This window comes from Erythrolamprus reginae, chromosome 5 (genome assembly GCF_031021105.1).
Source record: "Erythrolamprus reginae isolate rEryReg1 chromosome 5, rEryReg1.hap1, whole genome shotgun sequence".
In the NCBI taxonomy this organism is placed as follows: domain Eukaryota; kingdom Metazoa; phylum Chordata; class Lepidosauria; order Squamata; family Dipsadidae; genus Erythrolamprus; species Erythrolamprus reginae.
In genome coordinates, this window is record NC_091954.1 from 67977360 (window position 1) to 68002425 (window position 25066).

The 25066-nt window shown below is 43.7% G+C and overlaps 1 protein-coding gene across 1 annotated transcript; it reads right to left on the reverse strand.

The window, feature by feature from the left end:
• Positions 1-724: 724 nt before the first annotated feature.
• On the reverse strand, positions 725-23822 carry LOXL4 (lysyl oxidase like 4). Its single transcript, XM_070754027.1, has 15 exons — positions 23744-23822; positions 21506-21808; positions 18926-19092; positions 17196-17401; positions 14279-14317; positions 12596-12812; positions 9948-10131; positions 8734-8888; positions 7874-8041; positions 6770-6932; positions 4552-4795; positions 3512-3627; positions 2446-2582; positions 2138-2249; positions 725-990 (listed from the first exon to the last, which is right to left on the reverse strand). The coding sequence occupies exons 2-15, from the start codon at positions 21780-21782 to the stop codon at positions 920-922; spliced, it is 2256 nt and encodes a 751-aa protein (XP_070610128.1). The 5' UTR covers positions 21783-21808; positions 23744-23822; the 3' UTR covers positions 725-919.
• Between the last annotated feature and the right edge of the window lie 1244 nt (positions 23823-25066).

The window sequence follows — 25066 nt, forward strand, 5'->3', positions numbered from 1 at the left end:
CCCTGCTATAAAACATGGTACAAAATTGCACCTTTCGTTTCTCTTGGGGGAGGCTTGTGATTCTTCCCTGGGCAAGTGACCCCCAACTAGTATTTTACCCTCCTGGTTCATTGCACGGTATTAACTCCATAGTTAATCGTGTCGTTGCCCTTCCCTAATCTCTTAATGTTTAAACTAATAGCATGGTCCAACTGGTCCCTTCTCGCAGGAGGGCTCCTAGGTGCCTTTTCTGCATCCTTTGGTCTGGCTCGAATTCTTGGATCTGGAGGCATCTGCCTCCATGGCAGGACGAAGGTCTTCTGCATCTAAGGTGAGGTGGGTACGGATGCTTGGGCCTTCTGGGCGTGTTGCATGCTTGTATGTCTTTGTGGCAAAGGGGGAATATGGGGCTGATGAGAATGATATGTGTTGAGACGGCTGGGAGATGCCTTGAGATGAACCAGCTCCTGAGATAAAAGCTTGTCAGCAGATAGTGCTGGTTGAGGTAGGTTTTTTCTGGGCTGTGCTACGCATGCACCCCTTCTGCCAGCAAGGCAGGAGCATGGTCCTCTTTGCCTCTGAACTATTCTCTTAGCCGGACATGGGAAAAACTGTAGTGCCAACCACCAGGTCACCCCAGTCCCACATTTGACCATAGTTGTCAAGCTGAATAAATAGAGAAAGCAGGCCAGACAAGCTGGACTGTGTCATGGAAGGGAAAGTAGTGATGGTCACAGTATGGCCATGAAGTTTGTTATGTGGTGCCGCTGTGTGTGAAAATCCTGGACAAATAGCCGGGAGGGAAGAAGGTCTCGAAAGAATCTGTCTGCAGAATCTAGCTGCTTGGATTCTACCATGGCTTGTGTTGGGTTGCTCTGAGCCATGAGAAGATCTAGATCCAGGTTCCTTGGGGATTCCAGCTGATCCTGGAATATTTGCCTTAGATAAAGTTGCTGCTTAGTCTCCGTTGTGCTTCCTCGTCCCACTCTATCTTGGCACCATACTCGTCGCCTACAAACAAGGCAGAAGGAGAAAGGAGATTATTAATCCAGCTGGTTTGATTTGATTACATTTATATGCCGCCCAAAAGAGCCAGGGTGGCGCAGTGGTTAGAGTGCAGCACTGCAGGATATTTCAGCTAACTGCCAGCTGTAGTTCAGCAGTTCAAATCTCACCACTGGCTCAAGGTTGACTCAGCCTTCCATCCTTCCGAGGTGGGTAAAATGAGGACCCAGATTGTTGGGGGCAATATGCTGATTCTGTAAACCGCTTAGAGAGGGCTGTAAAGACACTATGAAACGGTATATAAGTCTAAATACTATTGCTATCTGCTCGTGGACTCAGGACGGTGAGCAACAATAAAATATGACAACAAAAGTTAAAATAAAAAGAAACATTCCTCAAAAAATCATACAACCACAGAGAAGGCACTCTCCCATGATCCCACCAGCTGGCAATGCCAAAGAGTACCAGCACCGGACCAGATTATCTCAGGGACCACCTTCTGCTGCATGAATCCCAGCGACCCGTTAGGTCCCACAGAGTGGGCCTTCTCCAGGTCCCGTCAACTAAACAATGTTGTTTGGCGGGACCCAGGGGAAGAGCTTTCTCTGTGGCAGCCCCGGCCCTCTGGAACCAACTCCCCCCAGAGATTAGAATTGCCCCCACCCTCCTTGCCTTTCCTAAGCTTCTTAAAACCCACCTCTGCCGCCAGGCATGGGGGAACTGAGATATTATTTTCCCCTAGGCCTTTACAATTTTACGCATGGTATGTTTCTATATATGTTTGGTTTTATAATAAGGGTTTTTTAGTTGTTTTAGTATTGGATTGTTACATGCTGTTTTTATTATTGTTGTTAGCCACCCCGAGTCTGCGGAGAGGGGCGGCATACAAATCCAATAAATAAATAAATAAATAAGTAAGTAAGTAAGTAAGTAAGTAAGTAAGTAAGTAAGTAAGTAAGTAAGTAAATAAGTAAATAAGTAAATAAGTAAAAAAGTAAAAAAGTAAAAAAGTAAAAAAGTAAAAAAGTAAAAAAGTAAAAAAAGTAAATAAATAAGTAAGTAAATCAATCAATCAATCAATCAATCTTTCCAGGCTGTGGTACACAGTTTAGCTTCCGACCATAGTTAAGGCTTTCTGTTGTGTTTATTATACCTGTATGGCATCCATGCAACCAAATACGATGTCCCTCATACTGGCACTGACAGCGAAGGGCATTGTTGGAAAAGTCAGACTCTGCTACTTCCTGCTTAGGGTTCACTATAACCTGGCAGAAAAAAGAGGGAAGCAGGAAAGGATGAAGTTCAGGTTGCTTGCTCTGTTCTCATCTTCACTGGGCCCCTTCCCAGTTTTTGTTTTTTAAAATAAGTCCACGACAAAGCAATGGACAACAAGGGCTGAATTTATGCCTTGATGTTAATACTTCTGTGTTCAGATCAAGTTAAATTCCTTCCCAGACTTACCTGGAATATGTAACTCCCAGGGGGCACATCAGTGATGTCTATCCACTGGCAGTCAATGTCATGTCTGTATGTGTCCCAGCAGCCTACACTGACACCCTGCTCTCCAAAATTAGCACAGCCAAAACGCCGCTGCATTCCTATATGGAAGAGAATAGAGGTAAGAGAGAGACAAGGTCTTGCCTCGCCCACAACAGACGTCTGATGTACATGATGCAAGTAGAATGCTTGGCTGCATAGCTAGAGGTATAACAAGCAGGAAGAGGGAGATTGTGATCCCGCTGTATAGAGCGCTGGTGGTGAGACCACATTTGGAATACTGTGTTCCATTCTGGAGACCTCACCCTACAAAAAGATATTGATAAAATTGAACGGGCCCAAAGACAGGCTACAAAAATGGTGGAAGGTCTTAAGCATAAAATGTATCAGGAAAGACTTTCCTATCACTTTCTGCATGCAAAACATGTAGTTTTATCATTGAGTTGTGGTCTGCCCTCTAGTCTCTTGGACAGAGACATAAGCAAAAAATATAACAAGGCAGATTCTCTGTTGTTTCTGAATTTTGTGGGTGCTGTGTGTCATGAATAAATTGGTAAACTGAGCATAATTTAAGCATAAAACATATCAGGAAAGACTTAATGAACTCAATCTGTATAGTCTGGAGGACAGAAGGAAAAGGGGAGACATAATCAAAGCATTTAAATATGCTAAAGGATTAAATAAGGTTCAGGAGGGAAGTGATTTTAATAGAAAAGTGAACACAAGAACAAGGGGGCACAATCTGAGGTTAGTTGGGGGAAAGATCAGAAGCAACGTGAGAAAATGTTATTTTACTGAAAGAGTAGTAGATGCTTGGAACAAACTTCCAGCAGACATGGCTGGTAAATCCACAGTAACTGAATTTAAACATGCCTGGGATAAACATACTGCATATCCATCCTAAGATAAAATACATGAAACAGTATAAGGGCAGACTAGATGAGGTCTTTTTCTGCCGTCAACTTCTGTGTTTCTATGTTTCTGCATATGTAGCATTTGGTTCTAACTTTGTTACTGAAGTTTCTCTTACCTTCTGGGCAGTTGGTGTCTTCCAGACAGAAACTGGCCTTGTGTCCCTCAGCCACCTTGGATCCATTGAGTGTCAGTAAGTCATAGTGTGTGAAAACCTCAATGCTGTGGAAATGTCTGTGGGGCGATGAAAACGAAGAATCAGGAGGCTACTATAGGTCAGGATAAAACTACAGCTTGGCAGAAACGGGCTTGCCTAGGCAATAGCCCAGCCGTCCTTCCTGCTACTTGTGGCAACGAAAAGCAAAGATCTGCTGAGCCATGAAACAAAGCAAAGTAGACGAATTAAGTGGGGCTTTTGGCTCAGCGGCTATTATAGCGCTTCATCCGTGCCCAACCATAATGATAGCTTGAGCATAAACATTGCTATTTTTCCCAGATGCAACAAACTGAGCTCCCACCATAAAAGAGCTGGCTAGGGTGGATATCTTTCAGTGGGACACGTGAGCTTTAACTTACGGGAAGATGAAAAGGCTAGGTTCAGAAAAGTCTGGACGTGTTACCTTTTTTTTTTAAATGAATAAGCAAAAAGACCAACGGCAGCTGTCAGTTTCAAGTTGCACACGTGCATCAGAGAGCAATAGCACTTTCATATGACAAAGAAGTACAGTGTTCCCTCGATTTTCGCGGGGGATGCGTTCTGAGACCGCCCGCGAAAGTCGAATTTCCGCGAAGTAGAGATGCGGAAGTAAATACACTATTTTTGGCTAGGAACAGTATCCCAAGCCTTCCCTTAACACTTTAAACCCCTAAATTGCAATTTTCCATTCCCTTAGCAACCATTTAGATTATTATCCACCATGTTTATTAATTAAAGGTTATTAAAAAATGTATTTATTAAAGGCAGACGAAAGTTTGGCGATGACATATGATGTCATCGGGCGGGAAAAACCGTGATATAGGGGGAAAACCCGCAAAGTATTTTTTAATTAATATTTTTGAAAAACCGTGGTATAGACATTTTGCGAAGTTCGAAGCCGCGAAAATCGAGGGAACACTGTACATATTAATGGCCATGGTGTGCCAAGAACTGCCCACTACCTGTGGCATTCGTGCCATATCCATGCGTGACGGCCAATCTTGGGAAGGAAATCAGCCCGGCCCAGGTTGTGAATCTGAGAGGAGAACCGCAGCAGGCGTCGATACCCCTCTGGCCAGTTCATACGGTCAGCAGAGGCCGAAAGGCAGCCTTCCTCGTGGGCACAATACAGCATGTTCAATGGGCGGTCCTCGAGGTAAGCTGTCTCCTCTACTATCTGGGCACTCATTACTAGATCTGGAGCATCTAAAACGACAAGTTGAGCATGCTTCAATCCATACATTGTGAATTAGAGGTCAGTAAGGGGCGAGCATTATTACCCAAGTGTGCCTTCCGTCCCCTGTCCAATTGTCTCTCCTATATTTTATATATCTTTTCTCCCATCCATATATCCTTCCTCTACTCTTCATTGATGTATTCTATTCTCATATCTCTTCTTCTATCCCTTCCCTGATATTTACTACTACACGTTTTTATTCTCCTTAACTTTCAATTTGTATTGGACAAAATAAATAAATAAAATAAATAAAATAAAATAAATAAATTCTAGGCCCATGAGGTTAAGAGTTAACATCCCAGTCCAGAGGTGGGCTGCTAAGGTGGAACGGTGACGTGTGCCCACCCCCGTGGTTCTGAGTGCTAGCAGAGTCCAGCGCAATTCTACTACTGCACCTGGGCAGGTAGCATAAGTGCACTTTTATTATTATTATTATTATTATTATTATTATTATTATTTATTAGATTTGTATGCAGCCCCTCTCCGTAGACTCGGAGCAGCTCACAACAATAACAAAGACAATGTAAGAACAAATCTAATAATTTAAAAAACACTAAAAACCCCATTATTAAAAGCAAACATACACACAAACATACCATGTATAAACTGTATAGGCCCGGGGGAGATGTCTCAGTTCCCCCATGCCTGACGGCAGAGATGGGTCTTAAGAACTTTACGAAAGGCAAGGAGGGTGGGGGCAGTTCTAATCTTGGGGGGAGCTGGTTCCAGAGGGTCGGGGCCGCCACAGAGAAGGCTCTTCTCCTGGGTCCCGCCAAACGACATTGTTTAGTCGACGGGACCCGGAGAAGGCCAACTCTGTGGGACCTAACCGGTCACTGGGATTCGTGCGGCAGAAAGCGGTCCCAGAGATATTCTGGTCTGATGCCATGAAGGGCTTTATAGGTCATAACCAACACTTTGAATTGTGACCGGAAATTGATCGGCAACTGTGGGGCACCTGCATGTCCGCGTACAATTTCGCTACCTGCCCAGGTGCAGTAGCATAATTGCACTGGACTCCGCTGGCACTCAGAGCCACAGGGGTGAGCACACGTCACCGTTCCACCTTAACAGCCCGCCTCTGAGTCCAATCCAACTACACCACATTCTCCACATTTGTACATCAGATCACCCCAAAGTTGCTTTTTTCAAAAGGCAACTGGACTTTCTAGTTTTTTCTTTGAAGACGTTTTGTTTCTCACCCAAGCAGCTTGAAGCTCAATATAACAATCAATCAATCAATCTGCCTTTATCCTAGGCCAGTGATGGCAAACCTTTTTTCCCTCGGGTGCCGAAAGAGCATGCTCGTGCATTATCCCGCATGTGTGAGTGCCCATACCCATAATTCAATGCCTGGGGAGGGAAAAACAGCTTCCTGCCCCCTCCCAGTGGACCCAGTAAGCTACTTTTTCGCCCTCCCCAGGCTCCAAAGGCTTTCCTGGAGGTTAAAAACGCCCTCCCTAATCCACCTGGAGGCTCTCTGAAAGCTAAAAACGCCTTCCCAGAGTCTTTGTGCAAGCCAAAAATCAGCTGGCCCGCACACACATGCACGTTGGAGCTGAGCTAGGGCAATGGCTCACGTGCCAGCAGATATGGCTCTACGTGCCACCTGTGGTACCCGTGCCATAGATTCGCCATCACTGTCCTAGGCACAAAGGTGGCTCTCATAATAATAATAATAATAATAAATTGTCATTGTCAAAACAACGAATTGTCATTGGCAATGAAAGTCGTGTGACACCCAGACACCAGTCCCACCATGCATAAAATTTAAAAATAGAATAAAAAATAGAATAAAATGTCCCACCCACTACAAATTCCCCACCCTGAACCACTCAACCATCTTCTGTGATGCCTAAGATAGCTGCCCTAGAAGATGTGCTCCCACAGTCTTAGCTTTAAACTTTCCCAGGCCTGGCCAGACCATTCCTATTTCCACTTACTCCTGGTGCAGGTGACTCCTGCAACAAAGCGGCCTCCTCCGTTAGGGCAGTGCACGGGCCCATGATGCTGACATTGTAGGATAGACGGTTCTGTGCCTTTACAGCGCACGCCACTCAACACCACCTCCGAAGCATCCGTATTGCCCTGCCAGTACCATGTTTCCTGGAATAGGAACAAGGGAGGAGGGACCAAGTAAACCACAGGGCTCTGAATTTGAAATCCTTGCCTTGGGGAACATAAGGTCCCGGGATTCCTTTAAGCCCTTGCCCAATCATGGTGAACTTGAAAGCTTGCAACATCAGGTACTATCTTTGCAACTGAGTAAGCAAGCCAGAATTGTGCTGGTGCACTTAACCTTATTGTTGTGGTTAGCTCTGGCCCTGCTCCTGCCCCAAGGACTGTGGATGTGGGGGAGAGACATCCACATGCCGCAGGCCTGTTTTGCCCCCAGTGGAATCTGATGATGAAGGCTCCTCTGACCAAGAAGACATGAGTGACAGGGAGGAGGAGAGTGTGGCAGACAGCTCAGAAGGAGATCAATTATCTAGCTCCTCCTTGGATTCAGAACAAGAGTAAATGATACAGCCATGCATGCGGAGAGCGATGCATAGGCAGCAACAACTGAGAGATTATTATCAAAGAAAATGAGGCCACCTGTGGTTGGGTGGGGCTGTGGTCATTAGTGAGGCTGCTATAAATAGCAGCCTGTGGGTTTGGCCATTGTGGAGGATTATCTGATCGTTGTGTTTCGTGCCTGCTTTGCTGACTTTGACCTTTGTGTGCTGATTTTCCCCCGCTTTGAAACTAAACCAGAGCAAAGTGTGTTTCACTTTGTGAAAGAAGAAGGACTGTGAATTGCCTCACAGCTGCAAGCTAAGTATCACAGAACTGATAAGGGACTTGTACAAATTACCAGTTTGGTTGGAGACAAGTGCTCTTTGCTATACAAAAAGAGTGCTCTGTTTATTTGCATTTTCGGTACAAAGAACATTGTTTTGAATTTTCAAACAAGTGTCTGAAATTGTATCTGTGCATTTTGGGGAGGATTCTACCAGAGAGCTCGACAGAACACTTATGAGTCAGTAATGCAGGCAATCGCTTACCTGGAGAGCATGGCTTGCAAAGCCCAGCCCCATCTGTCGACAAACGACCATGGCCTCCTGGAGTCCCCAGTGTTCCCCACACACAGCACCCCAGCGGAAGTCATTTCCTCTGGGCACCAGGACTTCCACAACTCCTTCCTCTGAAGTGCGCCCACCAGCCAGACGGATCTGAATGGATGGAAAACTGGCTTAATAGAATGGAAGAGTTCTGGTGTAATGAGACAAGTGTTACAGGTGAATCCAAAACTTACATTGGCCTCTTTAAAGTCTTTGACAATTTGGATACAAGTTTCCTTAGAAATGCAGAATGGATTGTATGAAGCCCATTCAGATTGGTCAAGGGGCAGTGGGGGGGTTGTTTGCTTGCTTGCAGCCTACTTAGTTGTGGCCCCAACAACTCTTTATTCATTCCAAACACAGTTTACTCTTTAGAAACATAGAAGACTGACGGCAGAAAAAGACCTCATGGTCCATCTAGTCTGCCCTTATACTATTTCCTGTATTTTATCTTAGGATGGATATATGTTTATCCCAGACATGTTTAAATTAGTTACTGTGGATTTATCAACCACGTCTGCTGGAAGTTTGTTCCAAGCATCTACTACTCTTTCAGTAAAATAATATTTTCTCATGTTGCTTCTGATCTTTCCCCCAACTAACCTCAGATTGTGTTCCCTTGTTCTTGTGTTCACTTTCCTATTAAAATCACTTCCCTCCTGAACCTTATTTAACCCTTTAACCTTATTTAGCCCTTAAAGCTCTTAGATCAGCTACACGTTCTCTTGCAAAAGCAACCCACTTCCTTGTTTTATTAATTTCTCTCCCGGTTTTGGTTTTTTAGTCAAATAACTGGATCTTACCTGGCGTCGGGCATCTGTCTGGGGCACATTGCAACGGACAGCAACATCATTGTCATGCCGGCATCCTGTCTGAGCTGCTTTTTGATACCTGCAGTCCGTCAGGGATCGTTCGTGTCCCCTGCACCGCACTCTTGTTAAATGGATGGGACCCAGGCCTGTAACATGAATTATTCTTGATAGGATGGAGTCCCATCACATTGCGGGTCTCTCACACACACAGTACACCCCAAATTCTTCCCCACATGCAGAGTGATTCTTTCTCCCTCGGGATACATGGATCTTCTAGCCTCCCATTCTTTCACTTGGGTCCCTGTTATGCCGGGCGTCTCATTAACAGCCCCCAGTGAGAGAGGAAGGCAAAGTCAAACACACACACGCCAGCTCAGAAGAAATAAAAGTAGTTTATCTGAAACAGTGTTGAAAGCACACAGGTTGAATCAGAGTCAAAATTTCTCTCACCCAGATAACAGTCCTGGAATGCAATCAAAAACAGGAACAAAAAGAGCAATTAAGGCAGCTGTGATTCCGCACAGCTCCCCCTTCTTTGAATCCACAAGATTAAATTGTGAATTGTCCAAATAGTCAACAGAAGTCCTAGAATAGTCCAAACCTTGGCAATGATCCTTCTCCAAATGAATAAACACCCACATGTTCACTCCCCAATGCCTGTAATTTATCATCAACCCCATTAACCTAATTGCCTCAGCAACAGGTGTTCTCCCTTATCTCCGACGATACCTGCGCAGTTGGTCCCTTCTAGCCATGAGCCTGCGCATACCGGCGTCTATCCACTGATCCTCCTCCGGGTCTGATGACTCACTAATGGGGTCATTATCTAATGGGCTGGCTGCACCCATCTCTCCGTCCACTTCCGCTTCCCCACCGTCTGACCTTGGCAATGAATCTTCACTATCAGAAGCTGCTGGCAATAATACAAGTCTCTGTGACCCTGAGTATTCCTCTAAACCAACATCCAAATTCCATGTTGCAGGAGCTGATCCAGAGCCAACCACAACAGTTCCCCAGTTCAGTAGTCTCCAAATTCATCCTCTTCTTCCTATCTATGTTGGGTATTGCAGAACTGAAATGATTCTTAGGAGCAACTTATCCAGAGTCTCCCTTCTCCTTTCAACGTTTTTCAAGGGTGCAGGTTTCCTACTTTGAGCCTTGCACCACCTACTTTATGATTTCCCTCCTCCATCCCTTCCACTCACCTTGGCCCAGCTGTGCTCCTGAAAGAGCTTCCCGTGCAGTGCCGTAACCCAACTGCCGACACACCACGCTGGCAGCAGGTAGATTCCAGCCTTCATCACACACAGTGCCCCACTGGTTGCCCATTAGCACTTCCACACGCCCTTCACCTATGTGTGGGCCTGCACGGAGACGCACCTGAGGTTCCTGCTGGAATGGAGATAGAGATTAGGGACCTACAAACAGAACGATGGGCTAGTGGCGTTTATGAAAGGTGGACTCAAATAGTGAAAGCGGTGGGCTTGCATCTAAGGTCTTTAACTTGCAGCTCTCCTCTTTCATTCTTAACATTTTATGAAAGTTCTAAGGCTACTTAGATTTCTTATTTGTTTATTTGTTTGTTTGTTTGTTTGTTTGTTTGTTTGTTTGTTTGTTTATCAGATTTCTATGCCACCCTTCTCCTGGGACTCAGGGCGACTCACAGTAAGCAAATACAGAACATGAAAAATCTAATATTAAAACACTCCAAAAATCTCAACAGTAAAAGCACATAGAAATCTAACTTAAGTTGTATTCTAAAGCCCCTATACTGCTCAAAAAAATAAAGGGAACACTCAAATAACACACCCTAGATCTGAATGAATGAAATATTCCATTTGCACAACAGCATGTGAAATTGACTGCCAATCAGTGTTGCTTCCTAAGTGGACAGTTTGATTTCACAGAAGATTTATTTGTTTGTTTATTTATTTATTCATTCATTCATTCATTTTTACTTACTTACTTACTTACTTACTTACTTACTTACTTAATTAATTAATTAATTAATTAATTAATTAATTAATTAATTAATTGATTGATTGGATTTGTATGCCGCCCCTCTCCGAGGACTCGGGGCGGCTCACAACATATATAAAGAGACAATAGTAAAATCAATCCAATTAATACATAAAAACAATCCTTAAAAACCTATTTCAAAAACTTCCATTACCATTCGTTCAACAATTGTACTAAAACATTCATCGGTCAGGGGGAAGATCTAGTAACCTCAGGCCTTACTTGAAGTTATATTCTATTTTTTAAGTGTTCCCTTTATTTTTTTGAGTAGTGTATTTAAAACCAATCATCCACATTCATCCTATCATTCTTCACTTATAGGCTGGGGTAGATGTTAAAATTTTAGTGGCCCCAGGCCTGTCGGCAGAAATGCATTTTGGAGGTCTTACAGATGAGGGAGGGGGTGGTATGAATCTCCGGGGGGGGAGTTTATTCCAGAGGGCCGCCACAGAGAAGGCTCTTCCCCTAGGCCCCGCCAGACAGTATTGCCTGGCTGACGGGACCTGGAGAAGGCCAACTCTTTGGGACCTAACCAGCCGCTGGGATACATAAGGCAGAAGACGGTCCCATAGATAATCTGCTCCCATGCCATGTAGGGCTTTATAGGTCATAACCAACACTTTGAATTGTGTTCAGAGACCAATCGGCAGCCAATGGAGCTCGAGGAGTGTTTGGGTAACATGGGAATATCTCAGCATGCCCATCACTACTCGCGTGGCTGCATTTTGCATTGTCTGTAGAAACATAGAAACATAGAAACATAAAAGACTGACGGCAGAAAAAGACCTCATGGTCCATCTAGTCTGCCCTTATACTATTTCCTGTATTTTATCTTTCAATGGATATATGTTCATCCCAGGCATGTTTAAATTCAGTTACTGTGGATTTACCAACCATGTCTGCTGGAGGTTTGTTCGAAGGATCTACTACTCTTTCAGTAAAATAATATTTTCTCATGTTGCTTTTGATCTTTCCCCCAACTAACTTCAGATTTTGTCCCCTTGTTCTTGTGTTCACTTTCCTATTAAAAACACTTCCCTCCTGAACCCTATTTAACCCTTTAACATATTTAAATCTTTCGATCATGTCCCCCCTCTTCCTTCTGTCCTCCATATAGATTGAGTTCATTAAGTCTTTCCTGATACGTTTTATGCTTAAGACCTTCCACCATTCTTGTAGCCCATCTTTGCCCCCTTTCAATTTTGTCAATATCTTTTTGTAGGTGAGGTCTCCAGAACTGAACACAGTATTCCAAATGTGGTCTCACCAGCGCTCTATATAAGGGGATCACAATCTCCCTCTTCCTGCTTGTTATACCTCTAGCTATGCAGCCAAGTATCCTACTTGCTTTTCCTACCGCCCGACCACACTGCTCACCCATTTTGAGACTGTCAGAAATCACTACCCCTAAATCCTTCCCTTCTGAATTTTTTGCTAACACAGAACTGCCAATGCAATACTCCGATTGAGGATTCGGAGACTGTAGTCTCCGAACCGAACACTTTTCAAAGGTAGCCCCATGTACACAGCATTGCAGTAGTTGAACCTCGAGGTGATAAGGGCAGGAGTGACTGTAAGTTCCTGTAACTCTTCCTGTAACTCCTTGGTCTTTGCACTGCTATTATAGGATGGAACAGCTATATAGGATTGATTCAGTGAAGCACTATGAACCCTTTGTCAGAAATCATCCTGACAGACAATTAGACTGCTCCTTGCCCTAGTAGATACTGTGGATTTGCTATGGCCAGTCCTCTTTACCGTGAATATTTTGAGCCCACCTATCAAGATATACGAGCCTCTATTAATATTCTTTGGAAAACGGTCTTCTTTTTACCTGCTTAGGCTTGCTATGGCTGGTTAGCTTGGCTTTCTTGGGCTGGAATTCAGGGCCTGCTATACAGCTGACCAAGGCATGCATACCATGTGGGCAGGCACTTTGATTCTGAGCTTTCGGAAGCACATGTAGTTTGCATTCCCCCAAGTGAACCTCAGTGCCCAGGCATTTCATCTGATGGATCCAGAAGGTGTTCTTTTTGCTCAGGCTTTTTAGGCTGCAAAACAAGGGAAGAAACGATTGCCTTTTGTCAGATAATCATCCCTCTGGCCGTCCTCCAGAAGGCTTTTTCCGTGGCTGAACTGAAGTGCTATCCACCCATCCTTGAGTTCGCAGAAAACTATACTAGCGTGAAATTTGCTGTCCTCACTTGCCATCCTGTTTCTATTGCCTTTGTTTCAAGTCACCTGACTTTGCTCCAAGGTGACAAAGACTAGCAGAATTAATACAGCTTGAGTCAGTCCTTCAATGGTGTCAGTATAAGGAAGAAAAGAGTGCTTTAACATTAAGTGTTGTACCTCGTGATTCTTGACAAATGTATCTTTTCTTTTATGTACACTGAGAGCATATGCACCAAAGACAAATTCCTTGTGCGTCCAACACACTTGGCCAATAAAGAAGTCTATGCTATTCTAAACACTGACACATGTCTTCAACCTGTCTCATTCATGGTTGGTAAAGAAAATATGGCAACCTTATTGAAACACAGCAGAAAAGGGCCAGGTAAATATCATAATTAGACACAAATAGGGAAAGCTTTTGAAATTTTGTGAATTAACTGCTTAAAGGAGAGAGCAATAGGACAGGGGACGGAAGGCACTCTAGTACACTTGTACTCGCCCCTTACTGACCTCTTAGGAATCTGGATAGGTCAACCGTAGATAATCTAAGGGTAAAGTGTTGGGGGTTTTGGGATGACACTATGGAGTCCGGTAAGGAGTTCCACGCTTCGACAACTCGGTTACTGAAGTCATATTTTTTACAGTCAAGTTTGGAGCGGTTAATATTAAGTTTAAATCTGTTGTGTGTTCTTGTGTTGTTGTGGTTGAAGCTGAAGTAGTCGCTGACAGGCAGGACATTGCAGCATATGATCTTGTGGGCAATACTTAGATCTTGTTTAAGGTGTCTTAGTTCTAAACTTTCTAGGCCCAGGATTGAAAGTCTAGTCTCATAGGGTATTCTATTTCAAGTGGAGGAGTGAAGGGCTCTTCTGGTGAAGTATCTTTGGACACTTTCAAGGGTGTTAATGTCTGAGATGCGATATGGCTTCCAAACAGATGAGCTGTATTCGAGGATGGGTCTGGCAAAAGTTTTGTAAGCTCTGGTAAGTAGTGTGAGATTGCCAGAGCAGAAGCTACGTAGGATTAGGTTTACAACTCTTGAAGCCTTCTTAGCTATATTGTTGCAGTGGGCTTTGGCACTTAAATCTTTTGTTATTAGTATACCAAGGTCTTTAACCGAGTGGGGATTATCTGTGATAATTTGATTATTCAGTTGGTATTTGGAGTTCAGATTCTTCTTCCCAATGTGTAGGACAGAGCATTTGCTAGTTGAGATTTGGAGTTGCCATGTGTTAAAGGCCCAGGAAGCAATTGTGAAAATAAATTCCAGAAACTCCAGAATCTCCTTTTCCCAAATATTGACTACTGCAAGACAATAATAAAAAATGAGCCAACTGCTTACCTGGACCTTGGATCCTTTAGTTTCTGATTCCAGAGTTTCCTGAAAGGTTAGATGATCTAATGTAAATGCACTTTGGCAACAGCATTAAAAATTCCATTGCAGAAACAGTAGATACATAACTCAGATCCTTCACTGTGTGTTGACAATTTTTAGATCTTTTTTTTTAAAAAGAACTCATTGTGAACTCTCATTTCTATAAATTACCAAGTACACTGAAGTTATGGTTCTTCATATTCTCATTTGTTCTTTAAGCAAAGGTGACAGCGCTCTCCGTGACAACTAAATTACCTAAAGCCCCTGCCACTCCTGAATCGGTACCTGCACAGATGTTCCCATAAATAAACTGCAAGAGCTGGGGGCTATCGTCATAGAAATAAAGAGAGCACTTGAAGATGATGGAGTTCAGAGCTTTAAGTACATCTTTACCTAAGTGGCCAAGGGTTGGAGAACGTGTGCATCTTCCTCAACCTGAGCACTCTGCCACTGCCCCATCAAACATGTCTGTGTTTCTGATCTAACACTTTGGGAAGACACCACACCAAGTTAGGATGGTCTAGACCAGTGATGGCGAACCTTTTTTCCCTCGGGGGCCAAAAGAGTGTGTGTGTGCTATCGGGCATGTGCGAGTGTTCACATTCATGATTCCAGAATACCTTAGGGACCGCCTTCTGCCGCACGAATCCCAGCAACCGATGAGGTCCCACAGAGTTGGCCTTCTCCGGGTCCCATTGACAAAACAATGCCGTCTGGCGGGACCAGGAGAAGAGCCTTCTCTGTGGCGGCCTCGACCTTCTGGAATCAACTCCCCCCAGAGAGTAGGACGGCCCCCACCCTCCTCGCCTTTCGCAAAGTCCTAAAAACCCACCTCGGCCGCCAGGAATGGGGAAATTGATTCCCCTCGGCCGTCCTGTTTTATGTACAGTTTGTTTGGGATGTATGGTTGTTTTTATATCAAGGGTTTTAATTGTTTTGTTTTTAATCATTGGATTTGTATTGTATATTGTTGTTGTGAGTCTCTGGAGAGGGGCGGCATACAAATCTAATAAATAATAATAATTCTTATTCTTATTCTTATTCTTATTCTTATTCTTATTCTTATTCTTATTCTTATTCTTATTCTTATTCTTATTCTTATTCTTATTCTTATTCTTATTCTTATTCTTATTCTTATTCTTATTCTTATTCTTATTCTTATTCTTATTCTTATTCTTATTCTTATTCTTATTCTTATTCTTATTCTTATTCTTATTCTTATTCTTATTATTATATGCCTGGGGTCAGCGAAAACAGCTCCCCCTGCCCACAGAAGCCTCCTGGAGGCTGGAAACGGACTGGTCCTCAACTTCTGGTGAGCCCAGAAAGCTTGTGTTTTGCCTCCCCAGGCTCCAAAGGCTTCCCTGGAGCCAGGGAAGGGTAAAAGCGCCCTCCCCCATTCCCCCGGAGGCTCCCTGGAAGCCAAAAACACCCTCCCAGAGCCTCTGTGCAAGCCAAAAATCACCTGACCAGCACACACATGCGCATTGGAGCTGAGCTAGGACAACAGCTTGTGTGCCAGCAGATATGGCTCCGCATGCCACCTCTGGCACATAGGTTCCCCATCACTGGTCTAGACTCTAGATGTTGACCCCGGGGTGCTAGTCTCACAGAATGGATGCATAAGCCAGAGCCAGAAAGTGCAGGTTCTGATCAATCTCTGAGAAGCGCAGCCTCCACTATATAATTACCCCCATGGTGGTTTGGCTGGACCCCATGGTGAAATGGCCCTGGCATCCACAACTGCTTATTGCAGGACTGTATTTAGCAAGAGAATAGTGGGTGGAGTGTAGAAGATGGACAGAAGGAAACAAGCACACGGAACTACCAGTGTGTGGGCAGCAAAAGAACCCACAAAAATCACAGGAATTGGACAGGCCTCTTCATGGGAAAGAAAAGGAAATTTTCGACAAGACAAACAGAAACACTCCTGTTTTTCCTTACTAAAGAATCACCTTTCTATGATTGGATAGAAAATTAAGAGATACATTATGTATGTATTAGTAATAATTTTGGAAAAATAGAAACAAGTGAATTTGATTCAAGCTTTGCAAGCCAGATGACAAAGATGAGAAATGGTGGTAGCACTATATAATGATATAACACAAAATTTACTTATTGTTTAGATTTAAACATATAGAACTTTATTTTACAATGTAGGTTACATATTATGAATAGTTTATTTTACTAAAGATACATATATAGAGAAAGAATTTTTAATCACCTATATGATATAAGATTAAATTTAGATAAAAGAGATTTTATTATTCTTTACATTGTTGTAACCTTTAGTAGTAAGACAGTGAGGGGAAATAATTTAATTTAGAATTTTAAGAATTGCTAATAATGTATAAAATTAACAGAAAATTTTATACGGGAAGAGAGATAAGACCCTCCATGGAGCAAGTAATGAGAAAAGAAAAGTTTGTATCTTAAGTAGAATTTATGACGACAATGTGAAAAATAAATTCCAATGACTTTTTGTATGTAAAGAAATGTAAACCAGAGCTAAGGAAGAAATTGAAACTTATTGCAAATAATTTAACCCCCTAAATGGTGGTGGGGTTTTATTGATGTTGGACACTTTTTCTTTAAGTATTTTTTTTGTTTGTTGTAATAAAATTTAATAAAAATATATTTTTTTAAAAAAGAGAAAAGAAAAGTTTGTATATGATTGATTTTAAGCATTGTTGTTGTATTTATAACCATATATTGTTTTATTTCACGGTGGAGAAAAATAAAAAAATTATACCAAAAGAATCACCTGATGCTTATGCTGCGCCTTATATTGCCATTAAAAGGAGGGCCCTCCCGTTTCCGTCTGTCTCTTTCTTCATTGCAAATATAACATTGCGCACTTGACCCTTGTACTTCTTACTCGTACCTGTAGAATCTGGTAGCCACCTGTCCATCGTAGGGGAATCCCAGCATCCCACACAGGACACGAGTATTGTTTCGAGTCCAACCAGCATCGCACACCTGACGCCAACGTCCCTGGAGTTTTACTTCTACTGCACCTTCCGTGATCGGGGAGCTCAATTTGGCCCGGGCCAGTATCGGCTTGATCCGTACCTCTTCTACCTTTGAACCCTATCCAAGAGAAAGAATGGATATGACTCCGTTTTGGGATTGCGGTTCATGAAAAGTGTAATCATCTAATGCACACGCTCAGCAACAGCACAGAGATAAAACTAACTGGTTTTCATTTCACCGTAAGATTACATTTCTATGGCCATTGATCTCAGCAGGGCTTCCAGATGTGCACACCTATCAGTGATGGACTTCTATAGGTACGGTCAGGTACGCAGAACCAGTAGAAAAATTTTGAATTTTTTTCCCCTTCTGGGCTCTGGGTATGTCTTTGCTATCACAGTAAATGAAGTTTGTTTGTTTGTTCATTCGTTCGTTCGTTCGTTCGTTCATTTGTTCATTCGTTCATTCATGCATTCGTTCATTCGTTCATTCATTCATTCATTTGTTCAATTTCTAGGCCGCCCTTCTCCTGAGATTCAGTGTGGATTACAACGTATTAATATATAACAATGGAAGAAATCGAAATTAAATAAAACAACACTATAAAACATCACTATTTTTTTTAAAAAACCTTAACTTAAAACATCTCACAGACAGCCCACCTCATACAACTCTGTCATATCTCCAACAGTTATACAATAATGGGGGCTGGCATAAGGCAACCAAGTTCAACAACCCCATGCCCGCTGGCATAGATGTGTTTTTAAGCTCTTCCAGAAGGCCGGGAGAGTGGGAATAGTACGGATCTCCGGGGGGAGTTGATTCCAGAGGGCAGGGGCAACCACAGAGAAGGCCCTTCCCTTAGGGCCCACCAGCCGGCATTGTCTGGTTGACGGGATTTGGAGAAGGCCGATCCTGTGGGCCCTAACCAGTCGATGGGATATATGAGGTTGAATGTGTATAATTTCAGAAGAGCTGTCCATTTTATATACTAGATAAAGTATACTAGTAAAGTAGGGGGCACAATCTGAGGTTAGTTGGGTAAAAGATTAGAAGTAATGTGAGAAAACATTATTTTACTGAAAGAGTAGTAGATGCTTGGAACAAACTTCCAGCAAACGTGGTTGGTAAATCCACAGTAACTGAATTTAAACATGCCGGGTGTAAACATAATATCCATCCTAAGATAAAATACAGGAAATAGTATAAGGGCAAACTAGATGGATCATGAGGTCTTTTTCTGCCGTCAATCTATGTTTCTATGTTTCTAGATAATGTACATTTTTGTGTGCCTGTGTGTAATATGTATGTACCCATATGGCATATATATATAGAATTAAATAGTATATTTTGAATGTTCAGTAATAGTAAATAGATAGGGAAATTGTATTTCTTTGAGGTGAGGAGAGGCCAGGCATCCTAACCCCAACCCAAACCTTTAAGCCAGTCACATGACCTTTAAACCACTCCCCCTGGCCACACGATCATCAAGCCACTCCCACCTGGTCACATGGCCGGCAAGCCACACCCACAAAACAACGCACGCCCACAGTGTGATAGTAAAAATCACTGGCACGTATGATTTGCTCCAAATTAGCATTCTAGAAAGGAAACAACTCCAGTCTTCCATCAGGTCCTCACCTGCAGCTGGGTGGTTGAAGCAGCAGAACTGAGTCGTCGGGGCCCAGTACACACCACGCCACTATCTTCGTTGTGGTTGCAATCAGTCACCCCCCAACCATTGGAGGCACACTCAGCCAGGGAGCTTTCCGTACCCGAGCAGCGCATATTGTCCAGCCAGATGGGACCTATAGATACATAAGATCAGAAGTAGAAGCCTGGTTGCTCTTTTCAGTGTTTCGTTTTCCCAGCCTGATCTCACTGCCAGTATTTCAATTCAAACATCACTTGTAATGTATATGGATCATTTTGAGAAATCAAGCAAACATTGTTACACCACAACAAATAATCTTATTTCTGTATCACCAGAAAGAACATCTTGTTAAGTACAGTGATACCTCATCTTACAAACTTAATTGGTTCCAGGACAAGGTTTGTAAGGTGAAAAGTTTGTAAGACGAAACAATGTTTCCCAAAGGAATAAATGGAAAAGCGATTAATGCGTGCAAGCCCAAAACTCACCCCTTTTGCCAGCCGAAGATTTTGCACTGCTGGGATTCCCCTGAGGCTCCCCTCCATGGGAAACCCCACATCCAGACTTCCGTGTTTTTGTGATGCTGCAGGGGAATCCCAGCAAGGGAATCCCAGCAGTGCAAAAACGGGTGCTTTGCTGGCAACGGAAGTCCGGAGGTGGGGTTTCCCAGCGAGGGGAGCCTCAGCGAAATCGCAGCATCGCAAAAACATGGAAGTCCGGAGGTGGTGTTTCCCATGGAGGGGAGCCTCAGGGGAATCCCAGCAGTGCAAAAATGGGCACTTCGCTGGCAACAGAAGTCCCGAGGCGGGGTATCCCAGTGGTGGTGGCTTGGGTTTGTAAGGTGAAAATAGTTTGGAAGAAGAAGCAAAAAAATTTAAACCCTCGGTTTGTATCTCGAAAAGTTTGTATGACAAGGAGTTTGTAAGACAAGGTATCACTGTATATATATTTGGCGAGGCATAGAAGTGTAGGAAAATGGGAAACATCTGGATAGAGATCAGACTAGAGTAGTCTTCCCCAACTAAATACCCTCCAGGTGGAATACGATAACACTTGCATTCCAGTGTATCTGAAGAGGATACATTGAGGAAGGCAGGACTGGTGGACAAAAAAAGCCCAGCGAATATGGGAAATCTGGTTTCATGATTTTGTCCAGATATACTGAGATACGCAGCAGCTGGACAGGACTTGTCTAGATACCAGAATTTATAGTGTGGCAATTCAGGAACCAGTTCAGATAAATAACGAAGACACTTTTGTAGAAAAAACAGTAGCACACAGTTTTACTCTTCAGTGCAAGCAAAATATCTTCTGTCTTAGTCTTCTATTTACAGGAACAAACTTTACTTTAGCTATATGCAGTAAAGTTTACTTACACATAGATACTAAACCAATCCAGGTTTCTCCGTATCAACACCATATCTCTAACTCAATACTTAACTCGTGCTCAAACTGCTTCAGCCAGCCAACTAACAACCACCTAAAATACCACCACACCCATTGTAAAGGTGCTTTACATTTTATAATGCTCTGGCCCAATCAGGTTGCAGTTTACTCCCTGTGACTCAGTACTGTTTAACATGCTTACAACTTTCTTTTACCTTAAATGGCAACATAATGGATTATGACTTAGAATTTAGCTAATCGACAATGTCGTTTGGCGGGCCCCAGGGGAAGAGCCTTCTCTGTGGTGGCCCCGGCTCTCTGGAATCAACTCCCCCTGGAGATTAGAATAGCCCCCACCCTCCTTGCCTTTCACAAGTTACTCAAGACCCACCTATATCGCCAGGCATGGGGGAACAAAGACATCTCCCCCAGGCTTTCTTATATTTTATGTTTGGGATGTATGTGTTGTATAGTTTTTAACAGTTAGGGGTTTTTATATAATTTTTAATATTAGATTTGTTCCATTGTTATACTGTTTTTATTACTGTTGTGAGCCACCCCGAGTCTTCGGAGAGGGGCGGCATACAAATCTAATAAATTATTAATTATTATTATTATTATTATTATTATAATCATTGACAGAGTTCTCATCCTAAATACAAATGTATTTAATTTAATTTACATTAATTTAAGATGAGCACACAATGGCCAACATGTTACTTTTTATTAGACTTTGTCCCTATCTTCTTTTGGCAAGGTTTGGGGCTTAAAATTTTTCACCTGAAGTTGAAGTGAGCATAGCCCAAAGTACACACAGTACTGTAAGACCCCACTAGTTATACAGAACTGTTTTGCTATTTCTTGCTGAAAGAGAAGAATTGTTGTGTAATGTATGGGATGCAATCTCCCCCATCTTTCAATTAATGGTGGTTTTGAGCCAAGGAAAAGTAAAATTTTGCTGGTTCACATAATCCCAGTACTTAGAACAGGAAGATACATAGCCCGCTTACTTGAAAGCAACTATAGATCTTAAAAACCTAGACCAATAAATTGAATTCTTTCATACTAAATACCCCCGTTATTAGTGAGTTTACAGAAAATGGGTATCACGATTCCAGTCCGCAAGCATTACTTAAAACTACTTGAGATCAACAACATTGTCCATCCTTGCCCATCCTTACCATCTCCTGAGCCGTATTTGGCACTGTGAGCCCAGTTTATGGCCTGGTCGTAGCCCAGCTCTCTGCAGGCCACATTTGCCACATGGATGTTGAAGTCATCATCACACACGGTGCCCCATTGTCCTTTGTACTGCACCTCCAGCCGCCCTTCACCTGCTTGGCTCCTGGGCCCCACCAAGCGCAGTTTAATTTTGGGATGCTTTGCCCAGCTAGGTCGTTGAAGACATAGGAGGAGGAAGAGGAGGGAGGTAAGAGGATACACCTGCAGAGGGAGCATCTCTGGTCCAGTGCTGGTGGAGACTCCTGGGAGGCAAGGAAATTTGACAAAGGAACAAGGGAAACGAAAGGGTCAGTGGCACTTGTTATCAGAGGGTTCCTCTTTTTTTCTTTCCTTTTAATGGACAGACAATTTATAGCAACCATATAAAAATAACCAGGAGGATTTATTTTAAAAAAATCAAGAGTACCAAATAATAATAATTATTATTATATTTATTATATTTATATATTATATTATTATTATTATTATTATTATTATTATTTATTAGATTTGTATGCCGCCCCTCTCCGCAGACTTGGGGTGGCTCACAACAACAATAAAATAATGTATAACAAATCTAATAATTAAAAGTCACTAAAAAACCCTTATTAAAAAGCAAAACATACACACAAACATACCATACATGTCTCAATTCCCCCATGCCTGATGGCAGAGGTGGGTTTTAAGGAGTTTATGAAAGGCAAGGAGGGTGGGGGCAATTCTAATCTCCGAGGGGAGCTGGTTCCAGAGGGTCGGGGCTGCCACAGAGAAGGCTCTTCATTTTAAGGCGACCCAGGTTCTTTCCTCCCGCTTCCTCACCAGAAGGAGAATGACAAAGGGGAAAGCAGCCAATAAGCTGTGGTGGTGCAGTGGGTAGAGCGCAGTACTGCGGGCCACTAAAGCTGACTGCTAGATCTGCAGGTCAGCGGTTCAAATCTCATCACCGGCTCAAGGTTGACTCAGCCTTCCATCCTTCTGAAGTGGGGTAAAATGAGGACCCGGATTTTCAAAAGGGCTATTGCTAACATGTTGTAAGCTGCCCTGAGTCTAAGCAGAAGGGCAGCATAAAAACCCCCGAATAAACAAAATAAATAAGAGCCTTGGTGGTGCAGTGTTTAGAGTGCCAGTAATGCAAGCTACTTCTGCTGATCACCAGCTGCCAGCAGTTTTGCAGATCAAATCTCAGTAGGCTCAAGGTTGACTCAGCCTTCCATCCTTCCAAGCTTGGTAAAATGAGGACCCAGATTGTTAGGGGGCAATATCGCTTAGAGAGGGCTGGAAAGCACTGTGAAGCGGTATGTAAGTCTAAATGCTATTGCTATCCAGGAGCCTGGCAAAGGCATAGCACAACAGCCCGCCCACCCACCCACCAGAGTGGGATGGGGGCCTTGCCATCTCCTCCAACATCCTGCCACATCATAGAAACATAGAAGATTGACAGCAGAAAAAGACCTCATGGCCCATCTAGTCTGCCCTTATACATCAGCAGAGTGAAATGATTGATGGCTTTTCTATATTTCTGACCAGGATTTGGAGAGGACGTCTGATTCCTATCTGAACCCACCGACGCCTTTCCGGATGCAAAGCACATCTTATCAAGAGGAGACAGCCAGGCAAGATACAAGCCCACCCCCATCTCCCTGCGCCCATCCATCTCCACCTAACATACTTCGCCGCGGGATTTGATTTCTCCGCTCCACTTGCTGCTTTGGGCTGCGCTAAAGGACAAATTGGGCTCCTTCCCCTGTATTCAGTTCCAGGAGGAACTCTGGGCGGGCGGGGTTGGGGGAGAAACACTTAACCAGGGCAGGTCAAGAGGTAGAGAGCATTTGATCAGTATTTAGCATTTAGTAGTCTTTTTTAAACGGGGGTTTTCCCCCGGGGGGGGGGGCAGGTATCTGTTTCAGGATTCTAGCCCATCTTCAACTTTTGATTCAGACCTTCCAAGTTAAAGAAATGGTGTTGAAAGCAGACGCCTACACACAGAGAGAGAGAGAGACAGAGACAGAGAGAGAGACAGAGAGAGACAGAGAGAGAGAGAGACAGACAGAGAGAGAGACAGAGAGAGAGAGAGAGAGAGAGAGAGAGACAGACAGACAGAGAGAGAGAGAGAGAGAGAGAGAGAGAGAGAGAGAGAGAGAGAGAGAGAGAGAGAGATTGCAGAGTCGGTCTTGCAAGCTCATCAGCCAGTTACTCACGTGCAGCCGCTGAACGAGGGGAAGCGCTGTTTTCCGGAGCCCGACCAACTTCTCGTCAGCAGCTGGACCCCCGTGGGAGGAAGGGGAGGCTGGTCGCCCGCTGGAAAAAACTCTGGCCCACAAAGAGACCCTGGCGAAGAAAAGCGACCGGCGCGAGTTTTGCCAGCAGCCCGTCCCGTCCCACCCTTTTTATCCGCGGCATCCGCCCTTCGGCTCTGGCTCCTGCAAGAATCTGGGCAGGGCGGGCGGGCGCTTTCACAGGACCCGAGAAGGAGCTTCCCCCCCCGCCCCTCTCTCTTTGGGGTATGCCCCGGCAGGCTTCTTCCCCCCCCCCCCATCACGCCCCAAAGGAGCCGCAGAACCTCAACAATAAAGCCGATTCTGCATCTCTTTACCTGGGGAAGGGGGTTCAGGTGGCTTCACCTGTTGGGTTTCTGCAGCACTTAGAAACGCCAGCAGCAGAAAAAGCCAAACAGGCAGTTTGTAAGAGGAAAGGGTAGGAGCAACTTTGGGTAGGAGGGACGGTTCACATTTCAAGGATGGAAGATTTAGAAATTAGAGTAGAGTAGAGCAGAGCAGAGCAGAGTAGGGGTCAAATAAGCAATGAGGAAACAATCAATATTAATAAAACTCTTAAGGATACAAGCAACAAGTTACAGTCATACAGTCATAAGTGGGAGGAGATGGGTGATGGGAATGATGAGAAAAAATTAGATTAGATTCAATTAATAGAGTTGGAAGGAATCTTGTAGATCATCTAGTCCAGTGGTAGGCAAAGTTGGCTCTTCTATGACTTGTGGACTTCAACTCCCAGAATTCCTGAGCCAATCATGGTAGCTCAGGAATTCTGGGAGTTGAAGTCCACATGTCATAAAAGAGCCAACTTTGCCTACCTCTGATCTAGTCCAATCCCCCCTCCACTGCTGAAGTAGGAGTCCCTACCCTATATCAGACAAATGGCTGTCCAATCTCCAAGTGATGGAGCTCCCACAACCTCCATAGGCTAGCTGTTCCTCTGGTTGATCGCTCTCACTGTCAGAAAGATTCTCCTTATTTCCAGGTTGAGTCTCTCCTTGGTCAGTTGCCATCTGTTATTCATTGTCTGGCCTTCTGGTGCCTTGGAAAGCAGTCAGAGCCCCTCCTCTGTGGGAGCCACTTCAAGTATTGGAAGACTGCTATCATGTTTCCTCTGGTCCTTCTCTTCACCAGACCGCCCATGTCAAGTTCCTGCAACCGTTCTTCAAATGTGATGGTCTCCAGTCCCCTAATCATTCTGCTTGCTCTCCTCTGCACTTTTTCCAGAGTTTCAATGTCCCTTTTGTA